Source organism: Oncorhynchus mykiss, chromosome 7 (genome assembly GCF_057628025.1).
Source record: "Oncorhynchus mykiss isolate SJ-2025 chromosome 7, ASM5762802v1, whole genome shotgun sequence".
Lineage (NCBI taxonomy): Eukaryota > Metazoa > Chordata > Actinopteri > Salmoniformes > Salmonidae > Oncorhynchus > Oncorhynchus mykiss.
This window is the reverse complement of record NC_143028.1, coordinates 34,043,993-34,064,768: the sequence shown is the minus strand read 5'-3', so window position 1 is coordinate 34,064,768 and position 20,776 is coordinate 34,043,993. Positions and strand designations below refer to the sequence as shown.

The 20,776-nt window shown below is 40.2% G+C and overlaps 1 protein-coding gene across 1 annotated transcript in view; it reads right to left on the bottom strand.

Moving 5' to 3' along the window:
- The window catches only part of LOC110527736 (metabotropic glutamate receptor 4), a 336,296-nt gene that overhangs the window by 76,497 nt on the left and 239,023 nt on the right, over window positions 1–20,776 (bottom strand). The window contains exons 4-6 of the mRNA XM_021609206.3: window positions 9,930–10,065; window positions 7,870–8,024; window positions 6,504–6,644 (exon numbers count right to left, since the gene is read on the bottom strand). Coding sequence (XP_021464881.1) covers window positions 6,504–6,644; window positions 7,870–8,024; window positions 9,930–10,065 — 432 coding nt within the window. The remainder of the gene's footprint in view (window positions 1–6,503; window positions 6,645–7,869; window positions 8,025–9,929; window positions 10,066–20,776) is intronic.

The window sequence follows — 20,776 nt, the reverse complement described above, 5'->3', positions numbered from 1 at the left end:
TTGCGCCTTTGTGGTTGTTGTGGATGGCTGTTCACCATTGAACCCAATAATGGTTGAATTCAAGAACTTTAAGCTGCCTATCAATAATTGTTTTTGAAACCAATTGACAGCCAGTGAAAAATGCGCTCTTGCAGCAGCTGCATATTGCGGATCCCAGTTTATGGAATAAAAGTGGGGCTTTTATTGCTCAATCTAATTCATGCTGATAAAAAAAAATTAAAACCACATTGTCCTAATGGACACATGCTCAAACTCGCACATTTTTAATAGACTTAAAGGGGCAATCTGTAGTTGCTATATCCATTTCTGGACTTATAAATTATATATACAGTGCATTCGGAAAGTATTCAGACCCCTTGAACTTTTTCACATTTTTACAGCCTTATTCAAAAATGGATAAAAAAAAATTACCTCATCAAACTACACACAATATCCCATAATTAATAACTATTTTTTTGTACATTTTTGCAAATGTATAAAAATCCCACCGGAAATCACATTTACATAAGTATTCAGACCCTTTACTCTGTGCTTTGTTGATGTACCTTTGGCAGCGATTACAGCATCAATTCTTCTTGGGTGTGACACTATAAGCGTGGCAGATCCTCTCAAGCTCTGTCAGGTTGAATGGGGAGCGTCGCTGCACAGCTATTTTCAGGTCTCTCCAGAGATGTTCGATCTGGTTCAAGTCTGGGCTCTGGCTTGGCCACTCAAGGACATTCAGTGACTTGTCCCGAAGCCACTCCTGCGTTGTATTAGCTGTGTGATTAGGGACATCATCCTGTTGGAAGGTGAACCTTTGCCCCAGCCAGGGGTCCTGAGCCCTCTGGAGCAGGTTTTTATCAAGGATATTGTGGCAAACTTGTGGCAAACTTTAACCGACACTTTTTATGGATATCTTTAAGAAATGGCTTTCTTCTTGCCACTCTTCCATAAAGGCCAGATTTGTGCAATATACGACTGATTGTTGTCCTATGGACAGAGTCTCCCACCTCAGCTGTAGATCTCTGCAGTTCATCCAGAGTGATCATGGGCCTCTTGGCTGCATCTCTGATCAGTCTTCTCCTTGTATGAGCTGAAAGTTTAGAGGGACGGCCAGGTCTTGGTAGATTTGCAGTGGTCTGATACTCCTTCCATTTCAATATTATCGCTTGCACAGTGCTCCTTGGGATGTTTAAAGCTTGGGAAATCTTTTTGTATCCAAATCCGGCTTTAAACTTCTTCACAACAGTATCTCGGACCTGCCTGGTGTGTTCCTTGTTCTTCATGATGCTCTCTGCGCTTTTAACGGACCTCTGAGACTATCACAGTGCAGGTGCATTTATACGGAGACTTGATTACACACAGGTGGATTGTATTTATCATCATTAGTCATTTAGGTCAACATTGGATCATTCAGAGATCCTCACTGAACTTCTGGAGAGAGTTTGCGGCACTGAAAGTAAAGGGGCTGAATAATTTTGCACGCCCAATTCTTCAGTTTTTGATTTGTTAAAAAAGTTTGAAATATCCAATAAATGTCGTTCCACTTCATGATTGTGTCCCACTTGTTGTTGATTCTTCACAAAAAAATACAGTTTTATATCTTTATGTTTGAAGCCTGAAATGTGGCAAAAGGTCGCAAAGTTCAAGGGGGCCGAATACTTTCGCAAGGCACTGTATATTTATATATATATATATATATATATATATATGTGTACAGTATATACATACAGTATATACATTAATTCTTGAAGAATATTACTTATAAATGCCTCATGAGCTTAGTTAAACTCTCACACTCCAAGAGAACCCAAAATATAAGCTTGTTTTTCTCCAATGTTTGTAAACATTCTAAATGTAAACAAATGCGGTATACCCTCACAACATGGTTAAAACAATAATTTTGATATCATGTGTGTCAGTCCTTGCATCCATAACTCTGTCTATTAATCTGAGAGTGGTTACTTTTCTCCAGGCTCATCCCTCGGAGTGACCGATTTGTTATTTCTTAATCTGTGGATTTTCCCTTTAAACAGCTGCATATTATCAAGATGTTACTGTCACCAACAAAAAGGTAAACAATTGGCCTACAGTGCTGTCGTGACGTTGTATTGGTTAATGTGACGACTGTTGCTCATCGAATGATAACAAGTTTTAACTATGTGATTAACTGAATCAAGCAATTATTAACTCATTAACCTGGGGCACCATGGGAAAACTAGTTTTTATTGAGTTTCTATTTCCCAAATTAACTCAAAGAATATCAGAACATTGATTTTACAACAGCCGCTAATAAACCAGTTGCATCTATCAGTCTCATAATCTGATCGTCGTATATAGCCCTTGAATCTGCACCACACCAATCTTAATTGAATATTTATTTACTAAAAAGCTAAAATGATGATAAAAGATACACATAGGCAAAACACATTATAGGCTATTGATTAGAACTTAGTATAACAGGCCAACACACTATGGCGTGTGTTACCCAAAATGGGAATTTCAGAAGAGAGAGAAAAAGCACACGAGAAATATACATTTGGGTGAATTTGTCAGCTATGCTATTCAAACCCTAGCCTTGCCTCAAACTGCCGCCCTTATGAGTCAGAATATATAATGATGTAATTACGTGGGAGGTGATCTCCGGGGATTCTCTGGGTGGACCGTTCCGTTGTTCGATGACGCACTCCTCCTTCTCCTCGTTGCTCGTCCTCCCTGTGTCCGTGTCCTTTGTGGCTTAGGAGTCTGTTACCTCACCCCTTTCTCTGGAAGGGGTCTTCTGAGGACAGACAACTCTGTAGCTCAGAGCTCACAGCATAGGAATGAAACCCTTTAGATACCACTATTCGATGGGAGATGGAGGCTAGGTGGTTTGACTTGAATTCACCCGCTTAGACACAGCTACTCATCCGTAGCTTGGGTAGAAAAGGATTTCTTTGTCTTCAAACTTGCGTTGCGTTCTGGGTTGTTTGACTTGTCAGACCCTGCTGCAGCTGGGGTCACGTAGTCTTATCGTAAATTCTATACTCACAGGTTTTATACCCTTGGGTCAGAAGTGGGCGTGACCGCCTTTAGGGCAATTCTCTGGGCATACCAAGTTAATGAGGCAAGGCTAGATTTTCTCAAATCCCATTTTAGACAACTAACTTAACATTTCATCTTTGATTTGGATATTTTCCATACAACGTACGATGTGTAAACATCAAACATATATTAGGAAAACCCTTCACATTACAATGTTTTCGTAATAATGTCATCTATTGACCTTTAATAACAGGACAATAATGACATACATTTTCATAGTCCACCTATCATCATGACCACCATTGTGGCTGACGGAAACCATTGTTCCAAAGTCCCTTTATTTCATGTTTAATGTTCTGATGTTGGTTCTCCATAGTGACAGGACAAAGGAATTTGTCTGTGGCCTGAGATTTACAAGGGGCGTGGGGCCATAAAACCCACGCCCCCCCCCCCCACGTCTTCAGACCCAGCACAGATCAGGGTTGGGTTATTAAAAAATATCCGAAACTTTAAATCCCATTAAATCCATTATTAAAAAATGGAATGAATATGGCACCACAACAAACCTGCCAAGAGAGGGCCGCCAAAAGGCATATGGAAGAAGGTACTCTGGTCAGATGACACTAAAATTGAGCTTTTTGGCCATCAAGGAAATCGCTATGTCTGGCACAAACCCAACACCTCTCATCACCCCGAGAATACCATCCCTACAGTGAAGCATGGTGGTGGCAGCATGCTGTGGGGATGTTTTTGATTGGCAGGTACTGGTGGATGGTGCTAAATACAGGGAAATTCTTGAGGGAAACCTGTTTCAGTCTTCCAGAGATTTGAGTCTGGGACGAGGGTTCACCTTCCAGCAGTACAATGACCCTAAGCAAACTGCTAAAGCAACTCTCGAGTGGTTTAAGGGGAAACATTTAAATGTCTTGGAAAGGCCTAGTAAAAGCCCAGACCTCAATACAATTGAGAATCTGTAGTATGACTTGAAGATTGATGTACACAAGCAGAACCCATCCAACTTGAAGGAGCTGGAGCAGTTTTGCCTTGAAGAATGGGCATAAATCCCAGTAGCGTGATGTGTCAAGCTAATAGAGACACACCCCAAGAGACTTGCAGCTGTAATTGCTGCAAAAGGTGGCTCTACAAAGTATTGACTTTGGGGGAGGTGAATAGTTTGTCGTATTTCTTGTTTGTTTCACATCTTCAAAGTGGTAGGCATGTTGTGTAAATCAAATGATACAACCCCCCCAGCCCCACAAAAAAAATATATATTTTAATTCCAGGTTGTAAGGCAACAAAATAAGAAAAATGCCAAGGGGGGTGAATACTTTCGCAAGGCCTTTGCCCTCCCAGTCATGTGAAATCCATAGATTAGAGCGTAATGCATTTATTTTAATTGACTGATTTCCTTTTATGAACTGTTACTCAGTAAAATTATTGCATGAATATTTTTGTTCAGTATACATTTTTTTTATTTAGCAGATGCTCTTTTCCATGCAACATTCAGTAATGACTGCATACATTTTTGCATACTGGTCCCCTGTGAGAATTGAACCCACAACACTGGCATTGCAAGGATCAATACCAATTATCTACTAACTGAGCAACACAGGACATTATTACAAGGTAGTGCTACTGTATCTAGCAGAGTAGTGTAGCAGACAAGCGATCGCTAACTAACTGTAAGCAATTTTAGCTAGCTGGATAATCATGTTGCACTAACTGTGAGGCAAAATAATTTATTTATTTAATGTTCAATTCAGAAAATCTGTTTGCTAGCAAACACGACAGTGTCTCCAACAATGATTACTTTTTCACATTGCATGTCATCTCCCATTTTCAAGCGTATTGTTCCATTTTAAAGAAAAGACCGGGCAGGCTTCCAAATGTCTTGTTTTGTACCCCATGTGAGTTCAAGCTTTTAGATTGGCGAAGGCTTCAGCCACAAAGAGCAATTTGGATGTCAAGAAGTGCCAAAAAAATTACATTCAGGCACATATGATTCACCTCCTCACACAAACATATATTTTGAGTTGTTGCTTAGTCCAGAGCAGCTGTGTCAGAATGCATTGAAACCAATCTATCTCAGTGTGTAACGATCATGCATGGTTGAGTTGATGAGTCAATGAGCTGATGATGTCTCAGTCCCCCAACACTTCCTCCTCCAGGTCCCATTTCTCCAACCTCTACTCAGATCATTCAGCTCATTGCTAACTTGTCATCATATGAGTCAATTATTTTGTGGGTAGCTATAGACATATAGCTATATCCTGACAGTGTTTTTTCTTCTCCCAGATTGGTCATTCACACAGAGCTAGTTAATCCATGAAAGAGTGGTGCAGTAGACAGCTGCACTGAAAGGATGTGACTGGCATTAGTCTTCTGTATAGACGGACAACATTAATCTGTTTAAATCTTGACATGTCCATTTTTAATTGTGGATTTTTTTATTACTGGTGTGGGTGAAGAGAGATGGCCTCTAATCAACGTATAGTTTTCAGTTGAATGCCTTGCTGCACTCCCATTAAGACAGCAGTACTAGCCTAAAATACCTAAAACCCACACAACAGAGAACAAAGGGAGGAAATTCTGCTATTAGTGCAGCGTTCGCCAGTTTTGTAGTATATTATGAGAACTTAGTTGCAATTCTATGGAGCAGTGTGGTTAAACAAACACACTTACAAAGTGTTACCATTATTGGCTTTTATTGAAAGCCAATTACAACATGACTAGGAATTATGCTTGCTTCATGAATTCTGAGGATTTCCATTTGCTACATGCATTTTGAATGCAAGTGAATGCCTATTATGTGATTTTTTGGTGTTCCGTATTTTCTAATTGTTTGACACAGTGATAGCTATTATTGCACCACCATGACGGCAAGTTTCCCACGTAAGAAAATCAAACAATTTGACAACTGCAACAGGCTTCATTTCATTTTAAACCAATAGGTAATTAACGAGACAATATTTTCATTGTGAAATTAACTGTTTCAAACCATCAATATACTACTGGCCTCCTCTTCTCTCATGTACAGATAGATTCTTAGAACAGCTAGAGAGGTCTTCAGCTCCAAGTCCAGATTGAAAGGCTTGAGTGAATGTGTGATGATCAAACAATCTCCAGCACACGAAGACAGAACACTCCGGGACACAGCTGGATAGCATATGGCAGTGAGCCTGGAGGTGGAGATGTTTAACCATGCAGACCTGCTATTACATCGTTCTGTTGCCATCTGGGAGGACAGTCGAACAGTCTACTCGGCAGAAACACATGGCTCTCGTAATACCTCATATGGAGATACATTTTGAATCCAGCTAATGTTGTACCTCTCTAGCTTTAGCTGGTGTACACACTTTAGCCATGTGCCAAAGCTGTTATGTTCTAAGATAAGGACAGGCTTTCACTGTCCTTACCTGTGAAACATACTACTTTTCCAATGGTAATTAAGATCAGTAAAGCTGCAATGGTGTGAAAGGAAAGGAGAATTGTCTTACTTGTGCATTTCTTCAGCCCGGAACCTTTCTTCAAAGCGTGTCGGCTCAGCTTGCAGGCGAAGTTGTTCTCCCAGAACTCAGCAAACCAGATATTTCTCCTGTTGTTCTCCAGTGTGCGGCTGATGAAGTAACGATCAAACCCTGGAAGAGATTGATCAGATTGTCATTGAAGTGCACTGGCTCTGGCAACAGTGTCAGTGCTAACATGGGTATTGACGTGGGAGAATGTAGTGACATGCTCTGTAATGATGCTTTTGGGTAACTCTTAAACGACATTTTCTGACAGGGTGAGCATTGCTTTAACAGTGAATGTATTGATAATGGCTGATTCTGTTATAGACCAGAGTTTTGTCTTGGCTGGCAGACTGAGTGGGTAATGACACACACTCTTAGGAAAAAAAAGTGCTATCTAGAATCTTAAAGAGTTATTCGGCCCTCCCCATAGGAGAACCCTTATTGGTTCCAGGTAAAACTCGTTTGGGTTCCATGTAGAACCATTTCTACAGAGGGTTCTACCTGGAACCAAAAAGGGTTCTACCTGGAACCAAAAAGGGTTATCCTATGGGGACACCCGAATAACCCTTTTTTCTAAGAGTGCGGGACAGTAAATGCCTCATCTTTTACAATAGCTTATCAGGACTTAGAAGTGTTCTGTGTTAACAAGAACAGGATCTCTTGATATTTAAAGCATGAGTACTTAGTTGCTACAGTACACTACCAATTTCTTGACTTATAAATGTATATATACCCATTGATTCTTAAAAAATATAACTTAGTAATGCCTTATGAGCTCAGTTCAACTGTTGTACCCCATCAGAACCCAAAATGTAAGCCTGTTTTAATCCAATGTTTCTAAACAATCCCTCTATAGCCTCAAACATGGTTCAACTATACATGTGATATCATGGATGGTCATTCCTTGCATCCATAGCTCTGTCTATGAATTTGAAAGTGGTTACATTTCTCCAGCCCCATCCCTCAGCTTTTTAGCGAAACAGGGGCAGGGAGTTGCTTTGCTATTGTTTCAGTTAAGGATTCTAGCTCTACCAGAGATATCTCTATGTGAAGTGGAATAGCTGCTGACACAATAACGCACTACTGATCCATGTCTAAGTTTGTAAACAAAATGTAATGTTTTCCAATATTCTGTAATATAATCTACAATGGCATGACTAATCTCAATCACTTTATCCTTGTACATTGAGCGAAAGCTACATGAGATCTACCAATGAATCAATCGGACAATCTTAATTTGGTCCCGCCTATCTCCCCACAAATCAATGAATTAATCAAGCAATCAATCAATCAATTAGCCAATTACAAAGTTGATCACAGCAACCTAGAACATTTCTCTGTTCACCCTCACCTCTGATGGACTGGCGTTTGGGCAGGATGGTGACAGCTCCCTCTGCCATCTCCTCTTGGTGTAACACTGGAGATATCTTTGAGCCCCAGCTGTCTGAGCCCACCCAGATGAAATGGCCAGTCTGGTTGGCCTTCTTGGCTGCTTGGAGTAGCCGCCTGGAACAAGTGGATAAAAACATTTAGCTATGAATAATGTATTTGATATTTTGGTAACACTTTCTATGAGCAAACTGTATGAGCAGTACTGCAAAATAACTACACAATAGTCACTGATATACTGTAGTACAGAGCGTTCATGATTCAACTTGAAGGTACAAACTCATTTGGATTCCATTGTATTGGTCTGGCTGGCCTGCACTATAAACAAAGTGATGTGTATGGTCTGGTGTGTTGTATTCCCAGAGAAATCATCCACATTTTTTACGAACTAATGTTAACAATAGATCAATAGAAAATATTTCTCCAGGTATTTAGTTTGTTTGCTAAAGCAAAATGATTGCACAGCGGCAGGTAACATTCACTAATGTCAGGACAACAGAGGGTTAAATTAATAAGATTATTTCCAAATGTATCCAGTGTCACTAAGATAAAGTAAGGAAGCATATGTGACCCGATTCGGGAAACTAGGCATATGTCGCAAGTCACATACAAATATTTTTTCATCAAAATACGTTTTTTGGCAGAAATGCCTTCTCGAACATGTGAACTTTCATGTGCATTAATATCAAATTTGTATGTCATCTGTAAATACGAATAAAATTCTTAAATTACGAGCCTAGTTTGTTTAGACAAAGGCTGAGATAATGGCTGAGATAATGACGGTGCTGGACATGCCGAGAGATGAGTTTGGATTGGTCGGTGTTGCATCTTGTTTCTATAAAATGAGCTGCTCGTACTGCAGCATAGATAACTGAAAATATGTTGCTACTGCTCTCAATAACATTGTTTCCCTGAATTTATCAGGTGCTATCGACAAAGGTCAGTGGGAAAAAGTTGTACATTTTCCTTGACACCCAAAAGTACTCCTTACAATTGGAATGCTTAACAGGACTGGAAAATGGTCCAGTTCACACACTTATCAAGAGAACATCCCTGGTCATCCATACTGCCTCTGATCTGGCCTACTCACTAAACACACATGCTTCATTTGTAAATTATGTTGGAGTGTGCCCCTGGCTATCCATCAACAATAAAAAATAAAGTGTTGTCTGGTTTGCTTAATATAAGGAAGTTGAAATGGTTTATACTTAAGTACATTGTACCCCTGGCTATTTCAACAATATATATATAATTGTGCCGTCTGGTTTAATAAGGAATTTGAAATGTATACTTTTACTCAAGTATGACAATTTAGTACTTTTTCCATCACTGGATGTGTCTGGGGGTTATAGCATTTCTTTCACATGACCCATCAATTAAGACAAGTGTATCTGGGTAAGCGTTATCTATTTATAAAATATTTTTATCTGGTCCACTTTTTGTTTACCTGGAATACTTCCTTATTGTAGGCTACTACCACTTGTAGTCTTTAGCACATCACCTCAGGTGAATCATTAAAGAGATGGGTGGGGCTGGCTTAATTAAGAGGGTGTGAACAATGCTGAATGGGTGTAGACAAAGGAGAGCTCTAGTCGATACCAGAACATTCAAAGGCCCTTTTTTCAAAAGTGAGTCGACAAGTGTATCAACATTTAAAGCATAATTGTTTTCCCATTGTTCCTCAAAAATGTGGTTTATGGTATACCATTTTGTAGCTCAGAGTCTCTACTTTTATCCAATGCAAAAAAACTAATTCTGATTTTAATACATAAGACCGAATCCAGGTGGTAAGTCACATATTAACATGAGTTACCGATAGAGTCTAAAAGGGATAATTATGATAGCGCTTGACCAATAACATTTTAAAGTAATTCTACAGTGCATAATTTAAATGTCAAGCTTTTTCTTTCTGCCGATTGACTCTTCTCCCTTTAATTAATAATATTCCATGCATGTTTCTTAAGATTATTATTTTAGTATATTTCATATTCAGCATGTCAATGCTATGATAAATACCCTTACCTAATATCATCCTCATTGGCGAAAATGATGACCACCCTTGCGTTTGGGTTTTCTCTTAGTCGGCGGATGACCTTTCCAAACTCTCCAGGCTTTGGCTCCCGAGGAATCTTGACCGACTGAGAGATACACACACCTCCTACAACAGAGACAGAGGAAACACACAGTAGTTGAGTGGCAGTTTAAGTCAAGGTTTTCACATTTTACAGATGCTCAACTTGAGCTATCAGTAGATCACCAATAAGAGCAGAGCTCTCAACAACATTCTGCTCTGAGGTTTGTGACTGAGCATGAATCCTTTGGCTTCACTCTTAAGGGGGCAATCTGCATTTGCAACAACCATGGACTTTTAAATTAATGACATATAGCCATTACTTCTTAAAGAATAACTTTTAAATGCCTCATGAGCTTAGTTCAAATATCTAAAACCTATCAGAAGCAACAAAATCCAAACACTGTATAGCCTTTAAGTTTATTTTGACAAGGACAGTGCACATTAATAAACATTTCAGTAAAAGTGCAGGATTTAGCCAGGCAACAAATCTTCGACTGCAGTCCCCTGGGCAGGTTATTAAAAACTCAGAAAATGACAATGCAGACAATAAGCAAACACAGAACAACATGGGGGTGGCATGTAGCCTAGTGGTTAAAGCATTGGACCAGTAACCAAAAGGTTGCTGGATCGAATCCCTGAGCTGACAAAGTAGAAATCTGTTGTTCCAGACATGGGAAGCTCTTTTGCTGCCTCTGTAGTCAAACAATTCTGTACATGGGAAGCAGTTTTGTTGCCCCTGTAGTCAAACAATTCTGTGTCAGAAATGAGCTAGTTTGAATTTTTTTATTTGAGTTACCTTTTCCACCTGATTTTTGAAAGAGATTGGAATCAAAAGATGGTTAAAACTATAATTTTGATCTCATGAATGGTCAGTCCTTCCATACATTGCTCTGTCTATACATTTGAGAGTGGTTATATTTCACCAGCCCCATCCCTCAGTTGTTTACAAAAACAGTGGTGGGGTGCTCTTTGGGGTTCTTTGAACTGCAGTTTACCTCTTTAATAATTACCTTTAAATCCACCTGCTGCGACTCTTATGTAACTTCCCAGTTGGGGGTAGACACAAAACCTAATGCAGCGGACATCACTTGAACCACGTTCATTTTGAACATGTCCTTACCAAGGATAACTTTCATCCAGACACTTAAACTGCGAGGAGAACAGAGACTGTTTGAAATCAGAGACTGCTGAGGGGAGGACGGCTCATTATAATGGCTAGAACGGAGCAAATGAAATGGCATCAAACACATGTTTGATGTACAGTATTTGATACCATTCCACTCATTCTGCTCCAGCCATTGACACGAGCCCATCCTCCCCAATTAAGGTGCCACCAACCTTGGTGGGTAAGAATATCTTTTTCACTAGCCATGTTAGTGGGTGGTCAATTTACAGAGCTCTACAGTGCGAGCATTACATTCGCAAATAAAAATAGTCAAAAGTCAAGTATAAGCACATTAGAGTTAGAAAAATGCTGTAGTTGCTGTTTTCAAAGTATTTCTCCTGTTTTGTTTCAAAGCTGTTAATTGCACAAATAAATACTAATCCTATATCCCGCAACACTGCCTGGCAGAGCAGCTGAGCTCATTGAGTGATGTGCTGATAGATACATTTTTGGAGGCGCTGCGCACAGACATAAAGTTGGTCAAATTTACTTTAAAGTCTACAAAGTGAGACTTTGTCCTCATGTTTCTTGGCTATTTACATTGTTCAGTTCACAAGCTTGGTTGTTTTTCAACGTTAGTTTGAGTCTGCTGCTTCAACTGATAGCAAAGAGACACCCTAGTCAGATCTCAAATCTCACACACAAGTGACAGGACTCGAGTGGCCCCATTGGTAAACCATGGTAAACTCCTGCCCTTAAAGGGGCAGCTGAACATTTTCTCTGATATTTTTATCTGCCCCTTTTTTTCAATTTTCACCTAAAATGACATACTCAAATCTAACTTCCTGTAGCTCACGACCTGAAGCAAGGATGTGCATATTATTGATACCATTTGAAGGGAAACTTTGTGGAAATGTGAAATGAATGTAGGAGAATATAACACATTAGACCTGGTAAAAGATAATGCAAAGAAAAAAACATGCGTTTTTGGTAAAAAAGCATTGTACCATCATATTTGAAATGCAAGAGAAAGGCCATAATGTATTATTCCAGCCCAGGCGCAACTTAGATTTTGCCCACTAGATGGAATCAGTGTATGTGCAATGTTTTAGACTGATCCAATGAACCATTGCATTTCAGTTCAAGCTGTTGTACTGCCCAAATGTGCCTAATTGGTTTATTAAAACATTTTCAAGTTCAGAACTGTGCACTCTCCTCAAACAATAGCATGGTATTCCTTCACCGTAATAGCTACTGTAAATTGGACAGTGCAGTTAGATTAACAAGAATTTAAGCTTTCTGCCAATATCAGATATGTCTATGTCCTGGGAAATGTTCTTGTTACTGACAACCTCATGCTGATTGCATTAGCTTACGTTAGCTCAATCGTCCCGCGGGGGACCAATGATCCTGTAGAGGATATAACTAGAGTCGATTTCCGTGGCCCCCATAAAAATCTGTCAGTTTAAGCTACAGATATTTTTTGCTTTGGATGCATCTCAATCCACCGCAACCGCCGATGTTGCACTTCCATATCTGCGATGAAAGGTGACAGAGCTAGATCGGTGATTGTCAGACCATGAGACATCCCGAAAATCAGTCTTCTCAGAAAATGTTCTATAGCATCAGAACGGTTTGGCCTAAAAAACTATTATGACCCCTCTATGGAAAGATAAGACTCCCACAAACACGATGGTGTTCTTCAATTTGAGACTTGTCTGAAGTCGGTACAGTCGATCCGCCATCTTCTGTCTGTTGTGCCCAGACAGTTTGGGATACACACTGTGAAAAGGTAAGTCAGTTGTTTTCCTCAAAAGGCTCGTCTGAACGTCCCCCTGTACCAGCTGAATCTTTTTTATTGAAGTAATGTGTATAGGGAGATTGTTTAGTGCCCAAAATTAGGGGTTAAATACATGTCACATTTGTTTTATGTTTCAGATATAGAACAGACCAGTCAGAACAAACTGCTTTCTATATATATTTTTTTTTACCTTTATTTAACTAGGCAAGTCAGTTAAGAACAAATTCTTATTTTCAATGACAGCCTAGGAACATAGAGGTTTTTACTTTGTCAGCTCAGGGATTTGATCTTCCAACCTTTCGGTTACAAGTCCAACACTCTAACCACTAGACTATCTTGGGGGGGCGACTATCTTGGGGGGGGGGGGGGGGGGGGGGGCAACTATCTGTTGTTCCATGTAGTGAATATTTTATTCAATGCATTTATATGGGCTACATTTTTCATCAAATAATTTAGAATATTTATTACAATTTAAAATCAAATAGCTGAATTATGTATGACCTTCTTTAAAACAATTCCATATAGCTCAATATAACCCCCATTTAGCCTGTGCAGCTTCACAGAGGGATTAAACATTCTAAATTCTCACCTTTTGGGTGGGTGGACTGGTACATTTGATCAAGTATTTTCTCATGGTTGTTGCCTTTTTGGTTGTGTGGTCATTCATAGCATTTTGTCTACTTGATCCTCTTGAGTCACTTTAGAACCGGACCATGCATCATGCCATTGTGTTCTCCCCTCAAGCAATGTTTAGCTCACTCCACAAGTCACCATTAAGTCAGTGTGTTGATAGCACACACTCCAGTAACTCAACCTCAACGCTCTGACTGAATAAATGTTTCTCCTGTACTATACAGTATTTAACAATATTGTTTTGACACAGTAGTAAATGAATGTGCTTAATTTCACAAAAAATTATTAGCAAAATATATGTCTGTTCATTTCATTTAAACAATTAGCCCCCCCCCCCCGGCAAAAAAAACCAAATGACCAGTTAACTATATTTTTTGGACATAGCGGCAGATGCCCTTGAATCTCTTCCTTCAATTTGACATAGTCATTAGCATAATATCATAGCAATAGATATATGCTGCGTGTCATGGTGGTTTAAAAATGCTTGGGATCTGCATTGGATTAGGTGCACCACTAATTGCCAATTGAACCACTTGCACTCCTATATTGATGTTTGTGATTAAGAGCATATTATTTATATTTGTATTTATTATGGATCCTCGTTAGCAGCAGCTAGTCTTCCTGGGTACCAGCAAAATTAAGGCAGTTAATACAATTTTACAATTTCAATGCGACATTACAATATATTCACAGATTAGTGTGGCCTCGAGTAAAATTATGATGTTACTTTACACACTAGGGTAGCGTACTGTATTTCACATAGACAACTGTACCTGAAAGGTTACTCTGAACCATAAATTAAACTGAGCAGAGCCTTTGAACTCTGTGCACACCACTAGAGGAGTGGCCCAAACCTGACAGACTGAGAAAATCTCCTGCATAAGGGGACCAAGCTGAGTTGGGTGGCAGAGGTTTCAAGCAAAACAGTTGACTTCCTCCTGACCTCAATCAAACTTCAACAAGGCAGAGCTGCCTTGGCAGACTGCCTGTCCCCTGTGCAGTATTATGCAATCTATGTGCACAACAAGCCTTTAGAATGGGAGAGCTGGGAATTCTTCAAATCTTTTGTTGTATGATTATATTTATTGCCGTATTAGTACACTTTCAGAAAATAGGGTTCCAAAAGGATTCTTCGGCTGTACCCATACGACAACCCTTTTTGGTTTATAGGTTTATAGGTTTATACCAGGTTTATACCTGGAACCCAAAAGGGTTATCCTATGGGGACTGCGAAAGTACCCTTTTAGGTTCCAGATAGCACCCTTTTTTTTAACAGTGTAAAGTACATAGACAATGTCTGCCATATTTTGAATAATTTACAGACAAGCCGATTTGTAAATCTGCCATTTTCTTCAGTCTCACATCAGGCTTGATATAAAACTAAGGTAGTAGAAAACTAGCTGCATGTTTAGAGCAAAACACAACTCACATATAACTGACTATGTATCAAGCACAGCTCTCTTTGACTACCTTCACGGACCATGTGGAAACCGAGGTCATTGATGCATCGCAATACAATGTTTGCTTGTTGAGCTCAAGTCAAGGTGTTTTCTTCGTGCGTAAACATGTCTCAGGAACTGCCAGGTATGCTTGTTTGTTCTGTAGATTGAGAGCCAAGCATTTAGGGGATTGAGTCATTTAAAAACTGTATTATGTGTCACGCCCTGATCTGAATCCCCTGTCCTTGTGCTTGTCTCCACCCCCTCCAGATGTCGCCCATCTTCCCCACTTATCCTCTCTGTATTTATACTTGGGTTTTCTGTCTGTCTGTGTCAGCTCGTCTTGTTTGTCAAGCTTACCAGCGTTTGTTTTGTCAACGCCTATCTTTTCCCAGCCTCTCTTTTTCTCATCCTCCTGGTTTATGACCCTTGCCTGTCCTGACCCTGCACTGGCCCGCCTGACCACTGCCTGTCCCTGAACCTTTGCGCCTACTCTGGATTATCAAACACTGCCTGCCTTGACTTGTCATTTGCTTGCCCGTTACAATAAAGATTTACAGTTGAAGTCAGAAGTTTACATACACCTTAGCCAAATACATTTAAACTCAGTTTTTCACAATTCCTGACATTTAGTCCTAGTAAAAATTCCTTGTCTTAAGTCAGTCGGGATCACCACTTCATTTTAAGAATGTGAAATGTCAGAATAGTAGTAGAGAGAATCATTTGTCCTGCATTTCTTTCTTTCATCACATTCCCAGTGGGTCAGAAGTTTGCATACTTAATTAGTATTTGTAAGCATTGCCTTTAAATTGTTTAACTCAAGTCAAACGTTTCGGGTGGCCTTCCACAAGTTTCCCACAATAAGTTGGGTGAATTTTGACCTATTCCTCCTGACAGAGCTGGTGTAACTGAGTCAGGTCTGTAGGCCTCCTTGCTCGCACACGTTTTTTTTCAGTTCTGCCCACACATTTTCTATAGGATTGAGGTCAGGGCTTTGTGATGGCCACTCCAATACCTTGAGTTTGTTGTCCTTAAGCCATTTTGCCACAACTTTGTAAGTATACTTGGGGTCATTGCACATTTGGAAGACCCAATTAGACCAAGCTCCTTACTGATGTCTTGAGATGTTGCTTCGATATATCAACATTTTTCCTCCCTCATGATGCCATCTATTTTGTAAAGTGCACCAGTCCCTCCTACAGCAAAGTACCCAAAGCACCCCCACAACACGATGCTGCCACCCCTGTGCTTCACGGTTGGGATGGTGTTCTTCGGCTTGCAAGTTTCCCCTTTTCCCTCCGAACATAATAATGGTCATTATGGCCAAACAGTTCTATTTTTCTTTCATCAGACCAGAGGACATTTCCCCAAAAAGAACGATCTTTGTCCCCATGTGCAGTTGCAAACCGTAGTCTGGCTTTTTTTATGGTGGTTTTGGAGCAATGGTTTCTTCCTTGCTGAGCGGCCTTTCAGGTCGATATAATACTCTTTTTACTGTGAATATAGATACTTTTGTACCTGTTTCCTCCAGCATCTTCACAAGGTTCTTTGCTGTTTTTCTGGGATTGATTTGCACTTTTCGCACCAAAGTACGTTCATCTCTAGGAGACAGAACGCTTCTCCTTCCTGAGCGGTATGACGGCTGTGTGGTCCCACGGTGTTTATACTTCCGTACTATTGTTTATACAGATGAACATGGTACCTTCAGGCGTTTGGAAATTGCTCCCAAGGATGAACCAGACTTGTGGAGGTCTACACATTTTTTTCTGAGGTCTTGGCTGTTGTCTTTTGATTTTCCCATGATGTCAAGGAAAGACGCACTGAGTTTGAAAGTAGGCCTTGAAATACATTCACAGGTACACCTCCAATTGACTCAAATTATGTCAATTAGCCTATTAGAAGCTTCTGAAGCCATTACATCATTTGCTGGAATTTTCTAAGCTGTTTAAAGGCACAGTTAATTTAGTTTATGACCCACTGGAATTGTGATACAGCGAATTATAAGTGAAATAATCTGTCTGTAAACAATTGCTGGAAAAATTACTTGTAGATGTCCTAACTGACTTGCCAAAACTATAGTTTGTAAACAAGAAATTTGTGGAGAGGTTGAAAAATAAGTTTTAATGACTCCAACCTAAGTGTATGTAAACTTCCAACATCAACTGTACTTTACACAGTCTGCACTTGGGTCTTACTTGATACCTGATAATTATGTGTGTGAATAGGACAACCCATGCCAGTTAAATCTGGACAGCCTATGTTTGACCTGTCATTTCTTTCTACTGGTGTTATTTAAAAGGCAGAGGAGACTGACTGCCTGACAGCGGGATCCTAGAAATCTGGTAAGTCACTCCTCTGCCTCCGTATATGTCACTGTGGATACGGGGTCATCCAGAATGATAAGGTGTCTGCAAGTAGTCAGGAAGTACTGGGCCTTGCTGTGCCAATGAAACGTATGGTCAGAACCAAAATAATACAATAAACATGTTCTTCTTCTACCTTTGGACGGCGTGTGCTTTTAGTTTTCCTATGGTATAATATTGTATTAACATTTCAAAGGAAGTCGTTTTTGATTAATTCAGCTGTTTGTTCTCTATTTACTGTTTTCTCTCTAGACATACAGTATCTAGAAAAAAAATCTGTAAAGTAAAATTTATTATGATTCAGGTTTGGAATAAGGTTGATAGCAGACAGCTTGTTTGATGCAGGGAAAGGCATTACTCATTATTCAAATGATCCGAGGTCAATTAGGTCATGTATTCTCCGGCGCTCGAGTTCGCCAGTCTGCTTATTATTACGCATACCTGTCACCATCGTTACGCGCACCAGCGCCTCATCAGAGTCACCTTCCTGATTAGCTTCCCTACATCTCTCACTCCCTTTGGTTCTTTCCCTAGGCGTTATTGACTCTGTTTCGGTTTCATGTCTGTACTTTTCCTGTTTCTTGTTTTGGATCATGTTCCATTTCTTTATTCAGTTATTCACTCCCTGTACTTGCTTCCCAACTCCCAGCGTACATGTTACACAACCTAACTGTCCCTCATGTTTGTTTAACAATTCACAATTATTACTGTTTATGGACTTCTAATGAGAAGGCTTTCAGTTGAGCAGGAAGGAAAATGCAGTTGCAACGGAGAACCTCTTAACCGAAGAAAATGCCGTACCCCCAGCTACTGTATGAATCGCACATTTATTCCAGACTCTTTAACCCTTATAACTGACATGCCACAAGCAGAATTTCTCAATATTAGGGAGACCCGTTGCTCGGGAAGCAGAGTGGCTTCAGAGGGGGAAAATACAAGCCCTTACGTTGCCAGGCCCCCAAGCAAACTGAATTCACCAATGCACAGAAATGGGCTGAATAGGCCCACAACAAATAGGCCCACAACAGTCTACCCATTTATTACGTAGAAAGGTACAAGTTCTAATCAAACAGAAGAGATTTGCATAAAAAGACTGCATAAAAACACTGTGAGAAGAGCTGGAATGGAACAATTGGGGCACCTGACGACTGAAGTCATACATAAATAGTTTTATGCTGGAATATAATAGAGCAATGTTTTCTTTATGGATGTGTTGGTCTTAGTTTTGAATTTTTTGGGGGGGATGCATTTACTGGTATGTGGTTAGAAGAAAACATTACTCTGGCTGGGTCCTCTAAATGCTTATTTCATTTGAATGTCTTGAAATTAAGTGCTGGGTACAAATCTTGGAGCCTCTGTGCGCATTTTACAAAAAGCTATGTGTATTTCACACAGCTATACTTGTCATAAGTGTACTGCAATGAGAAAGTGCAATTCCATTGTTTATCTATCTAACATGCTGACCAGACCGGACACGTCGCATGCGTCTCAAAATAAATTTAGAAATCCATGTTATTCAATTATTGCACCCACACTGCTCGTGCGCGCCAACAGGCGTCTGCGATGCCAAGGGCTAAAATAGAACTCCTTTCTATTTCTGACACAGATCGCGCTGCAAGTCCTGCCTCTCCCATCTCCTCATTGTTTTTTTTATAAAAGCAGGTACCCACCTGCCATCTCCTCATTGGTTATACCCACGTGGGTGAAAGACAAAATGTTTTGCCGGTTGTCGTGGTAAAAGTGTAGATGCCAATCACCATATAAGTTCAAAGATAAAAAAAAAAGCCTGGAAGGAGGAGAGATGACTAGAAACGATTCGTTTGGCCGTTTTATGTGTGGATTAATTGAGTAGAGGACCTTGTGCATTTTAGGTCAAATAAGAACTCAATATTTATATTCCAGGACAAATTAGCTAGCAACAGCAAGCTAGTTAAATAGGACAAATTAGCTAGCAAGTGCACGCTAACTAGCTAAATTGCCATTCATGTTTAATGCTTTTCGACCTGTCCCCAAATGAATGTCATTGGTTCAGAGTTTGTTTTGATATTTTAACCTGCGTGTCATGATCGTGTTTGGTGTAGGGGGACAAAATACATTTATGCACGATGGCGCACTCGCGCAGCCGGTTTGGGTTCCGTGCCATGCTAATGATGGCTGACTGATGATGCCATGTATACAAAAATCAATTATGACTTTACTGTGTACTGGAAGCCATAGTTTATATGCCCTTTTGCATTAGTTGTTAAACAAAGACATTTACATTTCTCCAGTGATTTGTTTTTGTTTAAATCAAATCAAATTGTATTTATCACATACACATGGTTAGCAGATGTTATTGAGAGTGTAGCAAAATGCTTGTGTGTCAAATGTGCTCCCTCTCTGAACTCTAGGTCACCAGGCTGCTCGTTATTGCGCACACCCGTCACCAGCGTTACGCGCATCTTTGTATGACACTAACCTGGACTCCATCACCTGCTCGATTACCTCCCCTATATGCCACTACCTTTAGTTTCTTCCCCAGTCGTCATTGTTCCTGTTCCATGTCGATGCACTGTTCGTGTTTCTTGTTTTGTTCATTTATTTATTATAGATTTTCACTCCCTGAACTTGCTTCCCGACTCTCAGCGTACATTGTTACATTGTGTTTCTAGTTCCGACAGTGCAGAAATATCGAACAAGTCATCTAACAATTCCACACAAATCTAAGTAAAGGGATGGAATAAGAATATATAAATATATGGATGAGATATGACCGAGCGGCATAGGCAAGATGCAATAGATGGTATAAAAATACAGTATATACATATGGGATGACTAATGCAAGATATGTAAACATTATTTAAGTGACTAGTGATACATTTATTATTAAAGTGGCCAATGATTTCAAGTCTGTATGTAGGCAGCAGCCTCTCTGTGTTAGTGATGGCTGTTTAACAGTCTGATGGCCTTGAGACAGAGAAATAGCTTCTGTCTCTCGGTCCCAGCTTTGATGCACCTGTACTGACCTTGCCTTCTGGATGGTAGTGGGGTGAACAGGCCGAGGCTCGGGTAGTTGTTGTCCTTGATGATCTTTTGGTCTTCCTGTGACAACGGGTGCTGTAGGTGTCCTGGAGGGCAGGTAGTTTGCCCCTAGTGATGTACTGTGCAGACAGCACCACCCTCTGAAGAGCCCTGTGGTTGTGGGCGGTGCAGGTGCCGTACCAGGCGGCAATATAGCCCGACAGGATTCTCTCCATTGTGCATCTGTAAAAGTTTGTGGGTTTTAAGAGATAAGCCAAATTTCTTCAGACTCCTGAGGTTGAAGAGGCGCTGTTGCGCCTTCACCACACTGTCTGTGTGGGTGGACCATTTCAGATTGTCCGTGATGTGTTCGCCAAGGAACTTAAAACTTTGCCCCTTCTCCACTGCTGTCCCGTCGATGTGATAGGGGTGTGCTCTCTCTTTGCTATTTCCT